Genomic DNA, 12,515 nt, shown 5'->3' on the forward strand with positions numbered 1-12,515 from the left:
CACATGGTAACGCGTGCGAGGCCTGAGTGCGTGCGCGTGTGGGAGGTGCGGAGAGCACATGACGGAGAGTGGCAAGCGCCACTCCCCAAGGAGCACGCAAGGAACGGCAGAGGGGGCCTCGTCTTCTGGTCAAGATGGGCACACAGCCTATCTGCTCTGCATCTGTCGATACGAAAGGCGCAGGAGACCAGGGGCCGTCGGTCGGTCTTTTCGCCATTTTATTAACCCAGGACTTGGGGAAAAAGCAGTGTCGCCGGACTGGCGAACGGAGACTCCCGTGTAACGGCGTGGCGCAGGTCAAGCGGCACAGGCCGCTCTATAAACAGGGTATCTGGTCAGCAGGTACTCGGTGGGTGAGGGTTGGTTGGCGCTGTGTGGTCGGCAGCGCGTGTCTCGGTACTACAGGATTTAATACGGGTCCCGTTCGGCATCTGGTCTTCTGTCGCACGACAGCCGACAGGGGTGGCGGAGGTAAACAACGGTGTAGAAGACGAGAAACCAATCGAGCCGAACCGCTGAGTGATGTTGCAGACCACGCAGAATGAGGCGCGCTAACTTTGCCTTCGATGTAAAGTCCGAAGCCTGGTCGCAAACAGGATATTGCTTGCATTGTAAGACACTACCCCTTTCAGTCGCCGTTCCACTGCAGAACTTTCCGACCGGCAACTTGGCAATCTCTCTAGATGCCGGTCTTTCGCCCTCTAGACTATTATTCGTGTCCCTCGGCCATAATTGCGTGACTATCACTGGATCTGCTGCACCTGTCGAAGACCATTCAAGATCTGGTTTTCGGTAACCACGCATTGCACGGCGGAGGAATAGAGAGGGGAACCGCCGCTCGTGTTGAATCTCGTCGGCGGACACCACATATCTAAACACGGGTCAGCGGGCTGGACTTGATATTTGTGCACATCCGAACCATGTCTCGCTTTTCGTTTCCCTGCATCCCGTCTTGGCCCCGTGGAAACCCCGTTCGGACCAGCCTTCTGGATAGCTGCCAAGCTACGGCCTGTTCCTGGACTAGGACTATCCAGGTAATGGTGTTATAAACACGCCATTTGAGCTGGGTAGGATTCTTTAGTTGACGTGGCGGCATGATCTATAGCCTGCATGCACGCCATCCCGGACATGCAACACGAGGCATCTCCAGAAAGTACTGGCTTTTGTGCTGGCTTTTGTGCTGGCTTTTGTTGGACAATAAGCGCAAATCAATCCCTTGCCGCGAGGTGCGAGAAGCCACCCCGTTTCGCTTTACGCCCGATGCCAGTGCCAAATGCCAACAATGCCGCACCAACGGCCAGTTCAAAGGTTCCGTGCTCATGTGCGTTGATGGAAGCGCGGTCGGCCCTGGCACGACATTCGGAGAGTAAATAGAGCACTCGAGCCCCATCGCGCCTAGTGGCACCGCCTACCAGCTCACACAAGACTCAAGGTGCGGGAGGTGTGGCTGGTTCTCGTTGAAGCCCGGGGTAATTAGAATAGATCGCCCGCCTGAGATGTCTAGTGTTTTCTGGAGAAAGCCCAGAATGATGTCAAAGAGCTGATACAAGGAAAGGCGAGCCATTGTTCGGATCCAGGCAGGCCGCTGGCTAAAATTGGTGATGGAGCTGTTCCCATGGAGGCAGAGCCATGCTGACCCACGTTCCCCAACTTCCAGACCGCCGGTATCGAGCAGGTCCGATTAGAAAGCTGTGATGCGGCGCAATAGTGGCTCAAGATAGATTTGTCGCTGGTTGACGTGATGGGGGAACGACGTGTGCGGCTCACTCCCCTGCCTCTGATACGTAGGCCGCGAATTTGAATAAGTGCAGGAGATGGTCCCCTCCGACCAGCGTGCAATCGCCAGATGTACCAACCAAGGACCAGCCTCCAGACATCTTAGCAACACTTGAAGTCGAAAACCTGACAATGGACAACTACGATGATTCTTTGCCGTCCTCGTCTCCCGCTTCTTGGTCTCCGTCTTCTCCGCCGACCACGCCCGAGATATCAGACGACGGGTTCGACATCGAGAGGCTGCCATCACTGTTCGAGTCCCGGGCTGGAAATGCTGAAACTGCCGGGAGCAATGGGCGAGAGCTGTTGTCCCCACAACACGTGTCGAACGGTTCTCCAACTTTCGTGCTGGTGATTGGCGGACTTGGATATATCGGATCTCATACAGTCCTCGAGCTGCTAAGGGCTAGTCAAAATGGTAGGTTGAGCGCTCAAGTATCGGGTCCAGGGAGGGCATTCATTGTTGCTGACTGGTTGCAGTGATAATCGTCGACAACCTGAGCAACAGCTACGAGAGCGTTCTGGACAGCATCAAGCTCCTCACAGCAAACCACTGCAAGGTGGAAGGGATCCCAGTCCCTTTGATCCACTTCCACCGCCTCGACTACCGCAGCCGGTCGATGCGCTTCCTGCTCGAGAGCTACACGGACCTCGTCATGACGATCGACGCGGGTGGCCAGCAGAACATGACGTACCGATCGCGCATCGAGAGCGTGATCCACTTTGCCGCATACAAGTCGGTCGTCGATTCCCTCAAGCACCCGCTCCGGTACTACCAAAACAACGTGTGCGGGCTCGTGTCGCTGCTGCAGCAGCTCGACAAGTATGGCATCCACAACTTCATCTTCAGCAGCTCGGCAACGGTATACGGCACCAAGTCCAACTCTGGCCGGCCGCTGCAGGAGGAAGACGTGGTGCACCACGCGGAGGAGCACGTCGACTTGGCCGGGACTTCGAGCGTGCTGCAGCCGTCCGCGGTGGGGTTGTCGTGCCCGTACGCGCGGACCAAGTACTTTTCCGAGGCCATCCTTGCAGACGTGGCCGCGACCAACGCGGCCTGGCGCATCGTGGCGCTACGCTACTTCAACCCGGTCGGGTGCGACCCGTCGGGCCTGCTGGGCGAGAACCCGCGCGGCGAGGCGACCAACCTGTACCCGGTGCTGACGCAAGTGCTCGCGGGCGTGCGCAAAAGCCTCGACGTGTTCGGCACCGACTGGGCGACGCCCGACGGCACCGCCATCCGCGACTTCATCCACGTGCTCGACGTCGCGCGCGGGCACATGGCCGCCATGGCGTGGAACGCGGCCCGCGGCGACGGCTTCCGCGCCTTCAACCTCGGCAGCGGCAGCGGCACGAGCGTGCTGGAGGCGGTCCGGAGCCTCGAGGCCGCCGCGGGCCGCAGCATCCCGCTGACATGGAGCGGACGACGGCCGGGCGACGTCGGCGTCTGCGTGGCGTCGACCGAGCGCGCGCAGAACGAGCTGGGATGGTCGCCGCACGAGTCTGTGGCACAGTGCGCTGCAGATCTGTGGAATTTTGTGAAAAGAAGGATGGCGCGAGATGGAACGTCGGGATCCGCGCTGCAGGTTAGCAGGGAAGCGACACAGCACTAGCTTGCCCGGGTGATAGGCTGATTTTTCCACGAGTAAGTGGATCCGACCAGACTGCAGCGTTTTCTCGGGTGCGGAGAGGAGGAAGGTGGGAGCTGGGTAGTTGAGCTTGTAAGTGGGCTGCGTGACTGCCATAATCGCCGGAACCGTCAAAATTCACGTCAAGGCCTAGCACATTCGGCAGAACCGCTAGTCCCGCAACAAGCCAAGGCAATTATTTGACATTCGCTTTGGAAAAGCTCCTTGTAATATTTCCTCATAGATTATGTCGGTATGCTGGTAATGGTAATAGGTAATTGTTGAAAGATTATTTGCTATTGACAACAACAGCCTGGTTGTCTGCGACGAATCTGGGCACATGAAATTTCCTTTTTCCTTCGTAGTCCTGAGCTGGGGTGAGCTGGGGTGAGCTGTGGCTGATTTGTCCTAAACTTTCCCTGATTCTTCCCTAAGCTAGCCCAAATGCTGGCAAGCTGGAGAGTATGGCCCAGATTCAGCACCGTTTGGCATATACTAATAATACATGGTGTGGGATGGTACATGATATCCTAGTTTAATTTATAACATAGTATAGAGCATCCTGGTTCCAACACTGGGACAGTCCTTGGTATACCAGTACATGAAGATCAGCACAAAGTATACTAGCATATAATATACCGGTTTAAAATCTTGCTGCACCATGCAAATTTCTGTTCTATGGGAGCAATTTGGGCCGACACAATTTCCGTTTTCGTACCTCGCGTACGTGACGCTGCTCACACCGGCTCAGGCTCGGCTTATTCCATACTTGGGATTTGCTCAGGCTAACCTGTGGTCGCCCTAATTGCTATTTTTTGGCAGCTTGCGGCGCAGCATGCTGAATTACTTCAACTCTAGCCGAACGAGGCCAGAATTAGTCCAATATATAAAAATGGCCAGGCGGGTCAGCCTATTGCCAAGATGGTGGGTTTTCCTGATGTTATTGCATTATACCATGTCTCCCACATCTAGTTGGTCCAAGTGGCTTCTTCTATCTATCTATTCATGGTCTTCAGTCCTGTACTCGATTTTTTCGAGTGGTTCTCCCCTCTTCCAGGCATGGTAAACACGGCCAAAGTGCATCGTGTCTCAAACAGCGACCAAGGTTTGCTGTGGAGCGCGAGTGGATGGCAGGCTGCCGGAAGCAATAAACTCATTTGTCGAAAATAATAAGCTCAAAAGAAGAAGCCTTCTGCGGAGCGCTGGAGCTAAAGCTATCTAATCTATCACCGGTCCGAGGTCACAATATGCACGTGACCGCCACCGATGACATGCCAATGCCGCCACACTGACAAGTTTAGCGGGGTTAGTGACCAGGCCCTGCACAAAACCCGAATTAGGCCTAAAAGGTCATCAATCTGCATAACCGTAGCGGGAGACGACAACCACACACCGCAACCACACACCACAAGCAACAACACCATGGATTGGGTCGATCCCCTGCGCCATCTGGCGCCGATTTCCAAACACCCAGCTCAGGAGTCTACAGCGCTGTCCTCAGGGCTGTCCACCATCTCGGACTAGGAGCTTGCCAGTCTTAGGGTGAACGTCAAGCTCGATCGGTTCGGCCTCGCCAGCGCCAGACACAACCGCGCTGCGTGCATCCTCGGACCCTTCTTCCAGTTTTTAGAGGACGAAGGGCGCAAGGTCCTCGCAGCAGAGATTCTGGCCTGGATTGATCGTTATCATTCTAGCTAAGGCATCTGGTGGTAAGGCGCCGCCACCTATCAGTCGCCCATCCATCTTCGCCGATGAAGATAACGAGATTGAACAAACTGTGGCGTTTATCGAACCCTCCCAACTGGACCAGACAAAGCTGAAGCGACAGTGTCTACGTAGAGAGGGATACCGGTGTATCTACACAGGTTGTTTCGACTATCACTCTGTGAAGGACAAGGAGGTCATCTTGCCTCAAAAGGCCAAGTGTGGTGGCACAGAATGTGCCCTCATTATTCCATTTGCCCTTGGGAATTTCAACGAAAAAGATTTCCTGGAGACCGAAAATAAGGCTCTCATCTAGTGGACACTTTATCGATACTTCCCAGCTCTACGAGGCAAAATCGACACCGCTAGCATTAACCAGCTTGGAAATGTTATTACCATGTTTAGCGGAGTCCATAGTATATTCGGGGATTTCCAGCTTTCATTCTGGCCTCAAGAGAATGTCCCGGTAAGCTCATGATATTTCTTTTAATTCATTGTTCATATTTGTAATTTACTGACCCTATATTTTAGCACTCGTATGAGGTAACTTTAATGGTACCGCAATTCTGTATCGAGTCGAAATCGGGCTCTTCTATTATCTGCCTAGAACAGCACGATACCGACATTCCGATGCCAGACCCCGAGTGCGTCAAAGTTCATATCATATCCTAGATCCTCAAAGTAAGCGGACTAGGACGTGAGATAGATAAGCTTCTAGAGGCTGCAGATACCTTGGATCCAAATGGATCAAGCGATCTTGGTCTTCTGTTGTCCCAAAGATGCTGATACATACGTGGGTGTAGACTCTTCGTGGAAGGAAGCGAAGTCTCGAACCCTTGCTGTAAGTAGATGGTAGAGGGAACGGAAAATTATCAAGCTCTGTCGCATGGGAAAGGGAAGGCCAAATCGCCGGGAAAAGACGATGGAGGAGGTGGTCATAGATAGCAAGCAGTTGCCCCAAGTCCAGCCGACATGGCGGAAGAATTATCATTGCGATGCTTTATTTTAGGGCACGTTATTTTTGCACCGTAATCCCACTCTGTCGTGCAGAACCTGGCCAAAGTAAAGGTGAGCCAGCCTGAGCAAATCCTGAGCAGGGACTGAGCCGAGCCTAAGCGAGGGTGAGCAACGTCACGTGCGCGAGGTACGAAAAAGGAAATTTCGTGTGCCTAGATTCGTCGCACACAGCAGACTTCCACATAATTTTTGCTTTTGGGCTACCGATGCAACTACAGGACCACACAAGTGTAGAAGTGGCCCGGACCCGAAAACCGCCCCATCACCATCAACATATCTACACAAGTCATCAATCTTCGCATAGGTGATAGTTACGACTAGTCTAATGGATGGCAGCTCACCTTGGCAGATGGCACAGGACAGCCACGCTGCGACAGCAGGAAGCCGGCTTGGAGCGCGGCGCCTCTGCACTCGCACAGCTAAGGATGTTAATGGTCTTAGACACGGGACATGACAGTCACGTGGTGGTCGCCCGTGAGGAAACTTGCAGCCTTCTTGTTGAGAAACGTCGGGCAGTTATCCGAGGGCGGAGACATTGTCGGCGGAAGTCGGGTCGGGTGCCGTGGGAATGGTGGTGTTTGTGTCGCGTGCCGCGAGGCTCCAGGGTGACGGAAGCGAGGACGTCGACGGCTGGGAGCGTGGGGGCCACGGAGAGGGTGCAAAATAGAAGAATCGGTAGCTTCATCTTGATCAAGGCTCGCAACAATGCAAATCAAACAATGCATATCGAACAATGCAAATCAATCAAATGCAAATATAAACAAATCAAATAGGCCAAAATATGAAATAAACAAGTGAAATAACGTAAGCTTCATATTTTATTTCCATACACTTTTATTTGGCTAATGTGGGGCCTATTTACAGAGGGCATTTTCCCTGGAATTTGGTCCTACCGAAGGTTCCGCTCCCAGGAAAAAGTGGATTTTACCAGCAAAAAGTCTGCTCTGTATGGCAGGCCTAAAAAATACAGCAACCCGGAGTCGAGAAAGTCAACCAGAGAAAAGCCCTCTGCAAGAAAGCCATTTTCTCGGTCAACTTCGAAGATCACGACCTACTAGCACGATGTCTAGCCTCCCTGACAGTCCCTCGCCTTCAACAGGCACGAATTCGATCCTCGTTAACGACTTTCCCGTCCCCGTTGTAGCCTTTCCGGGCGCTGAGGCTGTACCGGCGCTCCTGAGCCAGCTCACCGCAACGAAGGCGTACGACCGTGACGAGCTCACCGGCGACATGAACACCTGGCCGCACGTAACTATTCGGGGCACGCGATACATGCTGGAGGAGTGGCTATACAAGAAAAGGAAGAGGTCATCGTGGATCGCTGAATACGGTACCTTTGTTGTTGCGTTGAGCAGGACTGGGCAACAGACCGAGGGCTTTTTCTGCATGTGCTCCCTTTGTCCTAACGGTGCCCTATACAATTCAGCAGCTACATCGTCGCCTTCCTCGCATCTCGAGCTTCATAACAAACCGAACCCGAAGGAAGCTGATCTGCCTGTATACAAGAAGGGCAGGCACAAGAAGGGCAGGCATTCGAATGTGCTCGAAATCCTCCGCACGGCTGCTTCCACCCGGTCACAAAGCGTTGTCCCTATTTCGAGGCCGTTGGCCGAGGCCGTTGGCCGAAGCATTCAAGGAAGCCGTCACCAACTGGATCATTCAAGACAGCATTCCTTTCCGAAAGATCGAAGGCACGGCTTTCCGCAACATGATGAGCTTGGTTTCGTCGGGAATTACAGAATGTCTGTTGCCTTCGCCAGCCAATACGATCAAGACCTGGATTCTTGAGCGGTATGCCAGTCAGGTTGTTATTCTACGCGAAAAACTTAGGTTAAGTAGCCACCAAAAACACCTCTCCTCTGACGGCTGGACTTCGCCAAATGCCTGTTCTCTTTTTGGCATCTTCGTGCATTTTATTGATGCCTCTGGGAAGCTCATAACGGCTACTCTAGGTGTGCGGCGCATCTGGGGATCGCACGACGGCGATAACCTCGGGCATGCCATCTTGAACGTGCTCACCGAGTTCGGTCTACGCGATGCCGTTGGCTACTTTCAAGCCGACAACGCCAGGATTCCTTCCTTCGTATTGCCCGGAGTAGGCTCAACGGCGAAGACCTTAACAGACTTGGCGATGCTTCATTTTTCAGCGAGGATTTAACTGGTTCAACTAGTAGCTGACAATTCCCCCGTTGCAACTCTGTTTACTACATGATCGAAAGGGCACAACGGCTTAGGGATGTTTTCGATTACTGGTGTTTCCAGTCATCGCATGAAGCGGACCCTGCGAAGGTGGTGCCTGCCGACGATGTATTGACTCCCGAGGACTGGCCTGTTTTGAAAGAAATCACAACACAATTGGAACCCCTCAAAGTCGTTACTAATAGGTTCGAAGCCCAGGGACCACTCATTTGTGAGGTTATTCCTACAATGTACCACCTAGTTGATGAGTTTTCCAACCGCAGGCGTACCTTTGCACCTGCCCAGGCGTACCTTTGCACCTGCCCGCCCCGAAGCCGCTGGCAGTCCCGCCCGAGCCGATCCAGGACGAAATTGTCGTTACGGTGCCCTCAACACCAAGGCGAATACAAAGGCAGGTCAGAATGCCCTCATACCTTCAAGATTACGAAGTTGCTTCCCCTCGCCGTTCCCGCCGAGCAACCAGCAGCCGGGAATCTCGACCGGGCAAATGACTACCTTACAGGTCACGACTACTACGACCCCCCGGGCGCCACACAATGGACCCGAGCTTCAGGAATACCTTCAGGAACCTGTCAAGCCTGTTGATGACATTCTAGCTTGGTGGATTGATAATAAAGACCGCTTTCCGAGGTTGTCGCGAATGGCCTTCGACCTTCTCGCGATCCTGGCCATGTCAGCGGGCTGCGAGAGGCTATTCAGTGTGGCTAAATTGATCATTGGCCTGCAGAGCACGGCCTAGATAGTGATAGCATTAATAAGCTGCTTTGCCTGTTGAATTGGCAGCGAAATGGCATCATTTAGAGCCTGGTATTGGGATCTGTTGGCTTCTAGCGTCCACCGCCGCAGATTTCCTCGGCCGAAGTGTACCCGGGCCGGATTAATATTTTCCAGCTCCGAGCCAAGTCAAGTCAAATAAACAAGCCAAGCCAAACAGTCCTTTTTTCTACTCAAATATGCCTTGCTCTGAGTTTGATTATTTTTGGATACACTTGGTGACTTCCTACTCCCGTGATTCCCAGGGGCTGTCCAGTATGGCACAATGACGGCTAAGGTTGATTCTCCCTGTGTAAGCAGAAGAAGAGACAAGCTCATATTCCCTCCGAGGGACTCACGTGCCTCTCCGCCGTGTACCAGGGGACGGAATGAAACTAGAAGCCGACAGTATACAAGGCGTACTTCACTTTGAATACGAACGGCCGCGTCAGCAGGTATGGCCCAACCTCGCGAGTTATTGCCAGTCCTTCGGCGTCCGCCAGGTATTTCCCCCAGGTCAAACAGCAGTGGCGATGCCCGAGAAGTGCAACAAACTGCATAGAAAGCTCAACGAAATGGCCACTGGTCTTCCGGTAGGAATGTGCTTTTCTGTGAAATCCGCGATGCAGTGCTCCTGTCCCATGAGACACGACAGTTTTCAGGGGTAGATGACGGGCCGAAGAACGAGGTGGCATGCCAATACGAAATGCACCTACGTCCCCGCACGCTTTCATAGTCCACGCCCGAGATTGCACGACAGTATGCAGCCAGTAATGCAGCCGTAATGCAGCCGAACACGATTTTTTCTTTCTAGTTTTTTCCGTAGCATTTTAGACCCCTCGTGTCATTCTAGATCCCATCCTATCAGTCCTCGGCCTCAGCCCAGCAACCCGCCCTGCGCACATATGCCGCCCAGTTCGGGCACCACTGCGTATACCCGCCAACAGTAGTGGCGAAATGGCCCGCAAATCCGGCCTCGCAAGCCACCTGCTCAGCAAAATGCATCTGCATGCTCGTGTCCCCCGCGCTGTGACCGATCGCAATCGACCGGGCGCGAAGATCGTCCGGAAGACCGTCCAAGTTGCTGTACACATAGGCCGAGTCCCACGCGGCCACCCTGTTCTCGAAAACGGCAATGTAATCGGCAGAGCAGTAGTACGCCTGGTCAACAAACACTCCCGGGTTGTAGATGACTGTTGTTGCGCCTCCTCTCGCCACATCCCCGAGTGTCTCCCGTGCGTTCTCCGCTACCTCTGCCATGTACTCCACCAGCTCCGCACCCGATGGTGCCTCGTCGAAGAAGATCCCGTCTACCTGTATGCTTTGCTCGCCGCACCATCCGCGGTACGTCTTGATGTCGAGCTTCAACGCCTCCAAGGGGCGCTCCCCGTAGCTGCAGTAGACATATCCGAGAATTGTGACGTTTGCCAGGGAGGAGAGCCGGAGCAGGGAAGCGGTGTAATTGGCGTCCGTTGCATGGCGGTTCCCTGGACCATTTGCTGGATTCACGACCACGGTGAACTGAAGGTTTGGATGTCTCAGGACAGCGGAAAAGAGAGGTTCCCAGGCGGCTGTGTCAGGATAGATGTAGAGCGGCAGCAAGATGAAGCGCTGACTTTCCACCGCGGAAACTGAAGAAGACTCCATGTTGAGGAAAAGATGCGGACTGTCCTGGCTGTGTGTCGTGGCCACGACCCGAAGTTCTGAGCGATGTGTGGTTGCGCTTCAGAAAATATTTGGTAGAATAGGATGGTCACACCGCTGTTGTGATGATCACTGAAGTGTTTGCTGTCTGGCCACTACAGTACTCGACCCAGCTTGTGAGCTCGAGTGTTTTCAAGACCGTGCTGAAGCCAGTCGCCCCAGATGCTTCGCATGAGTCCTGCTGTTCCTTTGCAGATATTGCTCCCGGGGCTCCGGCAGGATACTCGACGTGGAAGACGGGCTTGTTGTCCTGGATGAAGGCCGAGAAAGCGGAACATTCGTGGTAGTTCGCGCACTCTTCGTTGACCGAGAACTGAACGAGGTGCAGCACGTCCTTGATGATGTCCAGGGAGTTCTTGAGCCCGATTGCGAGATTGTGTTCGCGGGCCAGACCGGCGAGGAAGTTGAGGAACTGGATAGAGCTCGCAGCTGTCAGATCCAGACCGCTGTCATTCTGGTAGCCGTCCACGTTGTCCGGGTCGATGGCATCGCAGCCAACCTTGCTGGCCGTTTCGATCCTCGAGGCCATGATAGCCCGGACCGACGGGCTGCTGATGTTCAGCCACCGCTCATTCGCCCAGCCAGCTAATGTGTTTCCGAGGTCCGAGTCTAGAAACTTGTGTGCATCGGGTCGCCACGGTTCGTATGAGCCAGCGCTGAAGTAGCATATGACCTTTTTGCCGAGCTTGTGAAGGTTGGCTATGACGGTGTTGTTCTGGCTAAGAAACATGTCGATGTCGTAGACGTCGACGTCGGGCTCGACTGTGGGATTCTCGTCGTCAATGCGGAGCGGGTAGTCGAGGATGATCTGCCAGGACATGTTGACTTTGGGTTGCCATATTGGGCCCGGTTCTGGAGAAGGTGTGCTAGACGGGGCCGGCGTCCCTCCGTGGTGTCTGAGACCGAGACCCAAGCCAAGGCCAAGTGCCAGCCCCAGTATCACCAAAGCCAGCAGCAGGGTGGAGAACACAAGCCGAGAGCGCCGGGACAGCCATGCTGACCTTGTTTCCTTCTGGGTCAGTGGCTCTGGGTCTTCGTTATCGCCGACCGCGTGCGGCGTGACCTCATTCTTGCCATAAAATTTGCCGTCCATGACCACAACAAGACAAGGACGCGCAAGCAGGCGCAGGGCAAGGGAAGAGGCAGCACAGGGCAAGGGAAGAGGCAGCACAGCAAGGGAAGAGACAAGTGGGTGGAAACTAAAGTAGAGATCTTCGCGGGGAAGGTCCAAGAATCGAATCTGTGGTGCGATCGAGGGCTGTTGGCACGCGAAGCGAAAACGGGGAGGTTGGTGTAGTCGGGTTGGTGGATGTGACCAGGGGCGGAAGTTGCTCCAAGCGCGGTCGAAAAGGTGATGGCCTAGTGCGTATTGCGTCTTCCGGGTCAATCGGAGGGATGCAGCCTGACTATGATCCGAAGAGTAATGAGAGCGACTCGGGAGGTTATGCTTGTGTTCCGTGGCTGGATTATTGGAGGCCGCCTCTGTGGTCCCACGTCGGTTGCTTTTTTTTTTCTGTCCTTTTTTCGCGACTTCGGCTGTGCAACGAATCCTGCGGGCTCGACTAGCGCTAAAAGTTTGGCAATTAATTGCAGTGCTGCTCAGTAGGCAATTTTATCTGATTATCGGGGGCTATTGGTGGCACAGTCATAAGCAATTAAGCAGGCGTGACCACGTTTCTTGGTTCCTCCGTCCTTCCCTTTCTGGAATAGAGAGACGCAGCACTCCACTCCTTT

The 12,515-nt window shown here is 54.0% G+C and overlaps 6 protein-coding genes across 6 annotated transcripts; 3 read left to right on the plus strand and 3 right to left on the minus strand.

Annotated features, from left to right (window-relative positions):
- Positions 1-1,908: 1,908 nt before the first annotated feature.
- B0T26DRAFT_866509 (uncharacterized protein) lies at positions 1,909-5,184 on the plus strand (the record flags this gene model as incomplete). Its single annotated transcript, XM_060447823.1, has 3 exons — positions 1,909-2,194; positions 2,257-3,362; positions 4,929-5,184. The coding sequence occupies 3 exons, from the start codon at positions 1,909-1,911 to the stop codon at positions 5,100-5,102; spliced, it is 1,566 nt and encodes a 521-aa protein (XP_060302062.1). The 3' UTR covers positions 5,103-5,184.
- A 1,279-nt stretch (positions 5,185-6,463) lies between these two features.
- On the minus strand, positions 6,464-6,711 carry B0T26DRAFT_620437 (uncharacterized protein; the record flags this gene model as incomplete). The annotated part of the gene is made up of 2 exons (XM_060436065.1): positions 6,464-6,544; positions 6,610-6,711. Coding segments are annotated over 2 exons (183 nt in total), but the record flags the coding sequence as incomplete, so codon positions are not given.
- Positions 6,712-7,187: 476 nt separating this feature from the next.
- On the plus strand, positions 7,188-8,359 carry B0T26DRAFT_745261 (uncharacterized protein; the record flags this gene model as incomplete). The annotated part of the gene is made up of 3 exons (XM_060444539.1): positions 7,188-7,455; positions 8,078-8,220; positions 8,345-8,359. 3 exons carry the CDS (start codon positions 7,188-7,190, stop codon positions 8,357-8,359), a joined length of 426 nt encoding a protein of 141 aa, XP_060302064.1.
- Positions 8,085-8,973, plus strand: B0T26DRAFT_683073 (uncharacterized protein). Its single transcript, XM_060440781.1, has one exon. The coding sequence runs from the start codon at positions 8,334-8,336 to the stop codon at positions 8,907-8,909; it is 576 nt and encodes a 191-aa protein (XP_060302065.1). The 5' UTR covers positions 8,085-8,333; the 3' UTR covers positions 8,910-8,973.
- Positions 8,974-9,941: 968 nt separating this feature from the next.
- On the minus strand, positions 9,942-10,724 carry B0T26DRAFT_632379 (Spherulation-specific family 4; the record flags this gene model as incomplete). The annotated part of the gene is made up of 1 exon (XM_060436437.1): positions 9,942-10,724. One exon carries the CDS (start codon positions 10,722-10,724, stop codon positions 9,942-9,944), a length of 783 nt encoding a protein of 260 aa, XP_060302066.1.
- A 106-nt stretch (positions 10,725-10,830) lies between these two features.
- On the minus strand, positions 10,831-11,601 carry B0T26DRAFT_745263 (endo alpha-1,4 polygalactosaminidase precursor; the record flags this gene model as incomplete). The annotated part of the gene is made up of 1 exon (XM_060444540.1): positions 10,831-11,601. One exon carries the CDS (start codon positions 11,599-11,601, stop codon positions 10,831-10,833), a length of 771 nt encoding a protein of 256 aa, XP_060302067.1.
- Between the last annotated feature and the right edge of the window lie 914 nt (positions 11,602-12,515).

Source organism: Lasiosphaeria miniovina (assembly GCF_030549165.1).
Source record: "Lasiosphaeria miniovina strain SMH2392-1A chromosome Unknown B0T26scaffold_1, whole genome shotgun sequence".
In the NCBI taxonomy this organism is placed as follows: domain Eukaryota; kingdom Fungi; phylum Ascomycota; class Sordariomycetes; order Sordariales; family Lasiosphaeriaceae; genus Lasiosphaeria; species Lasiosphaeria miniovina.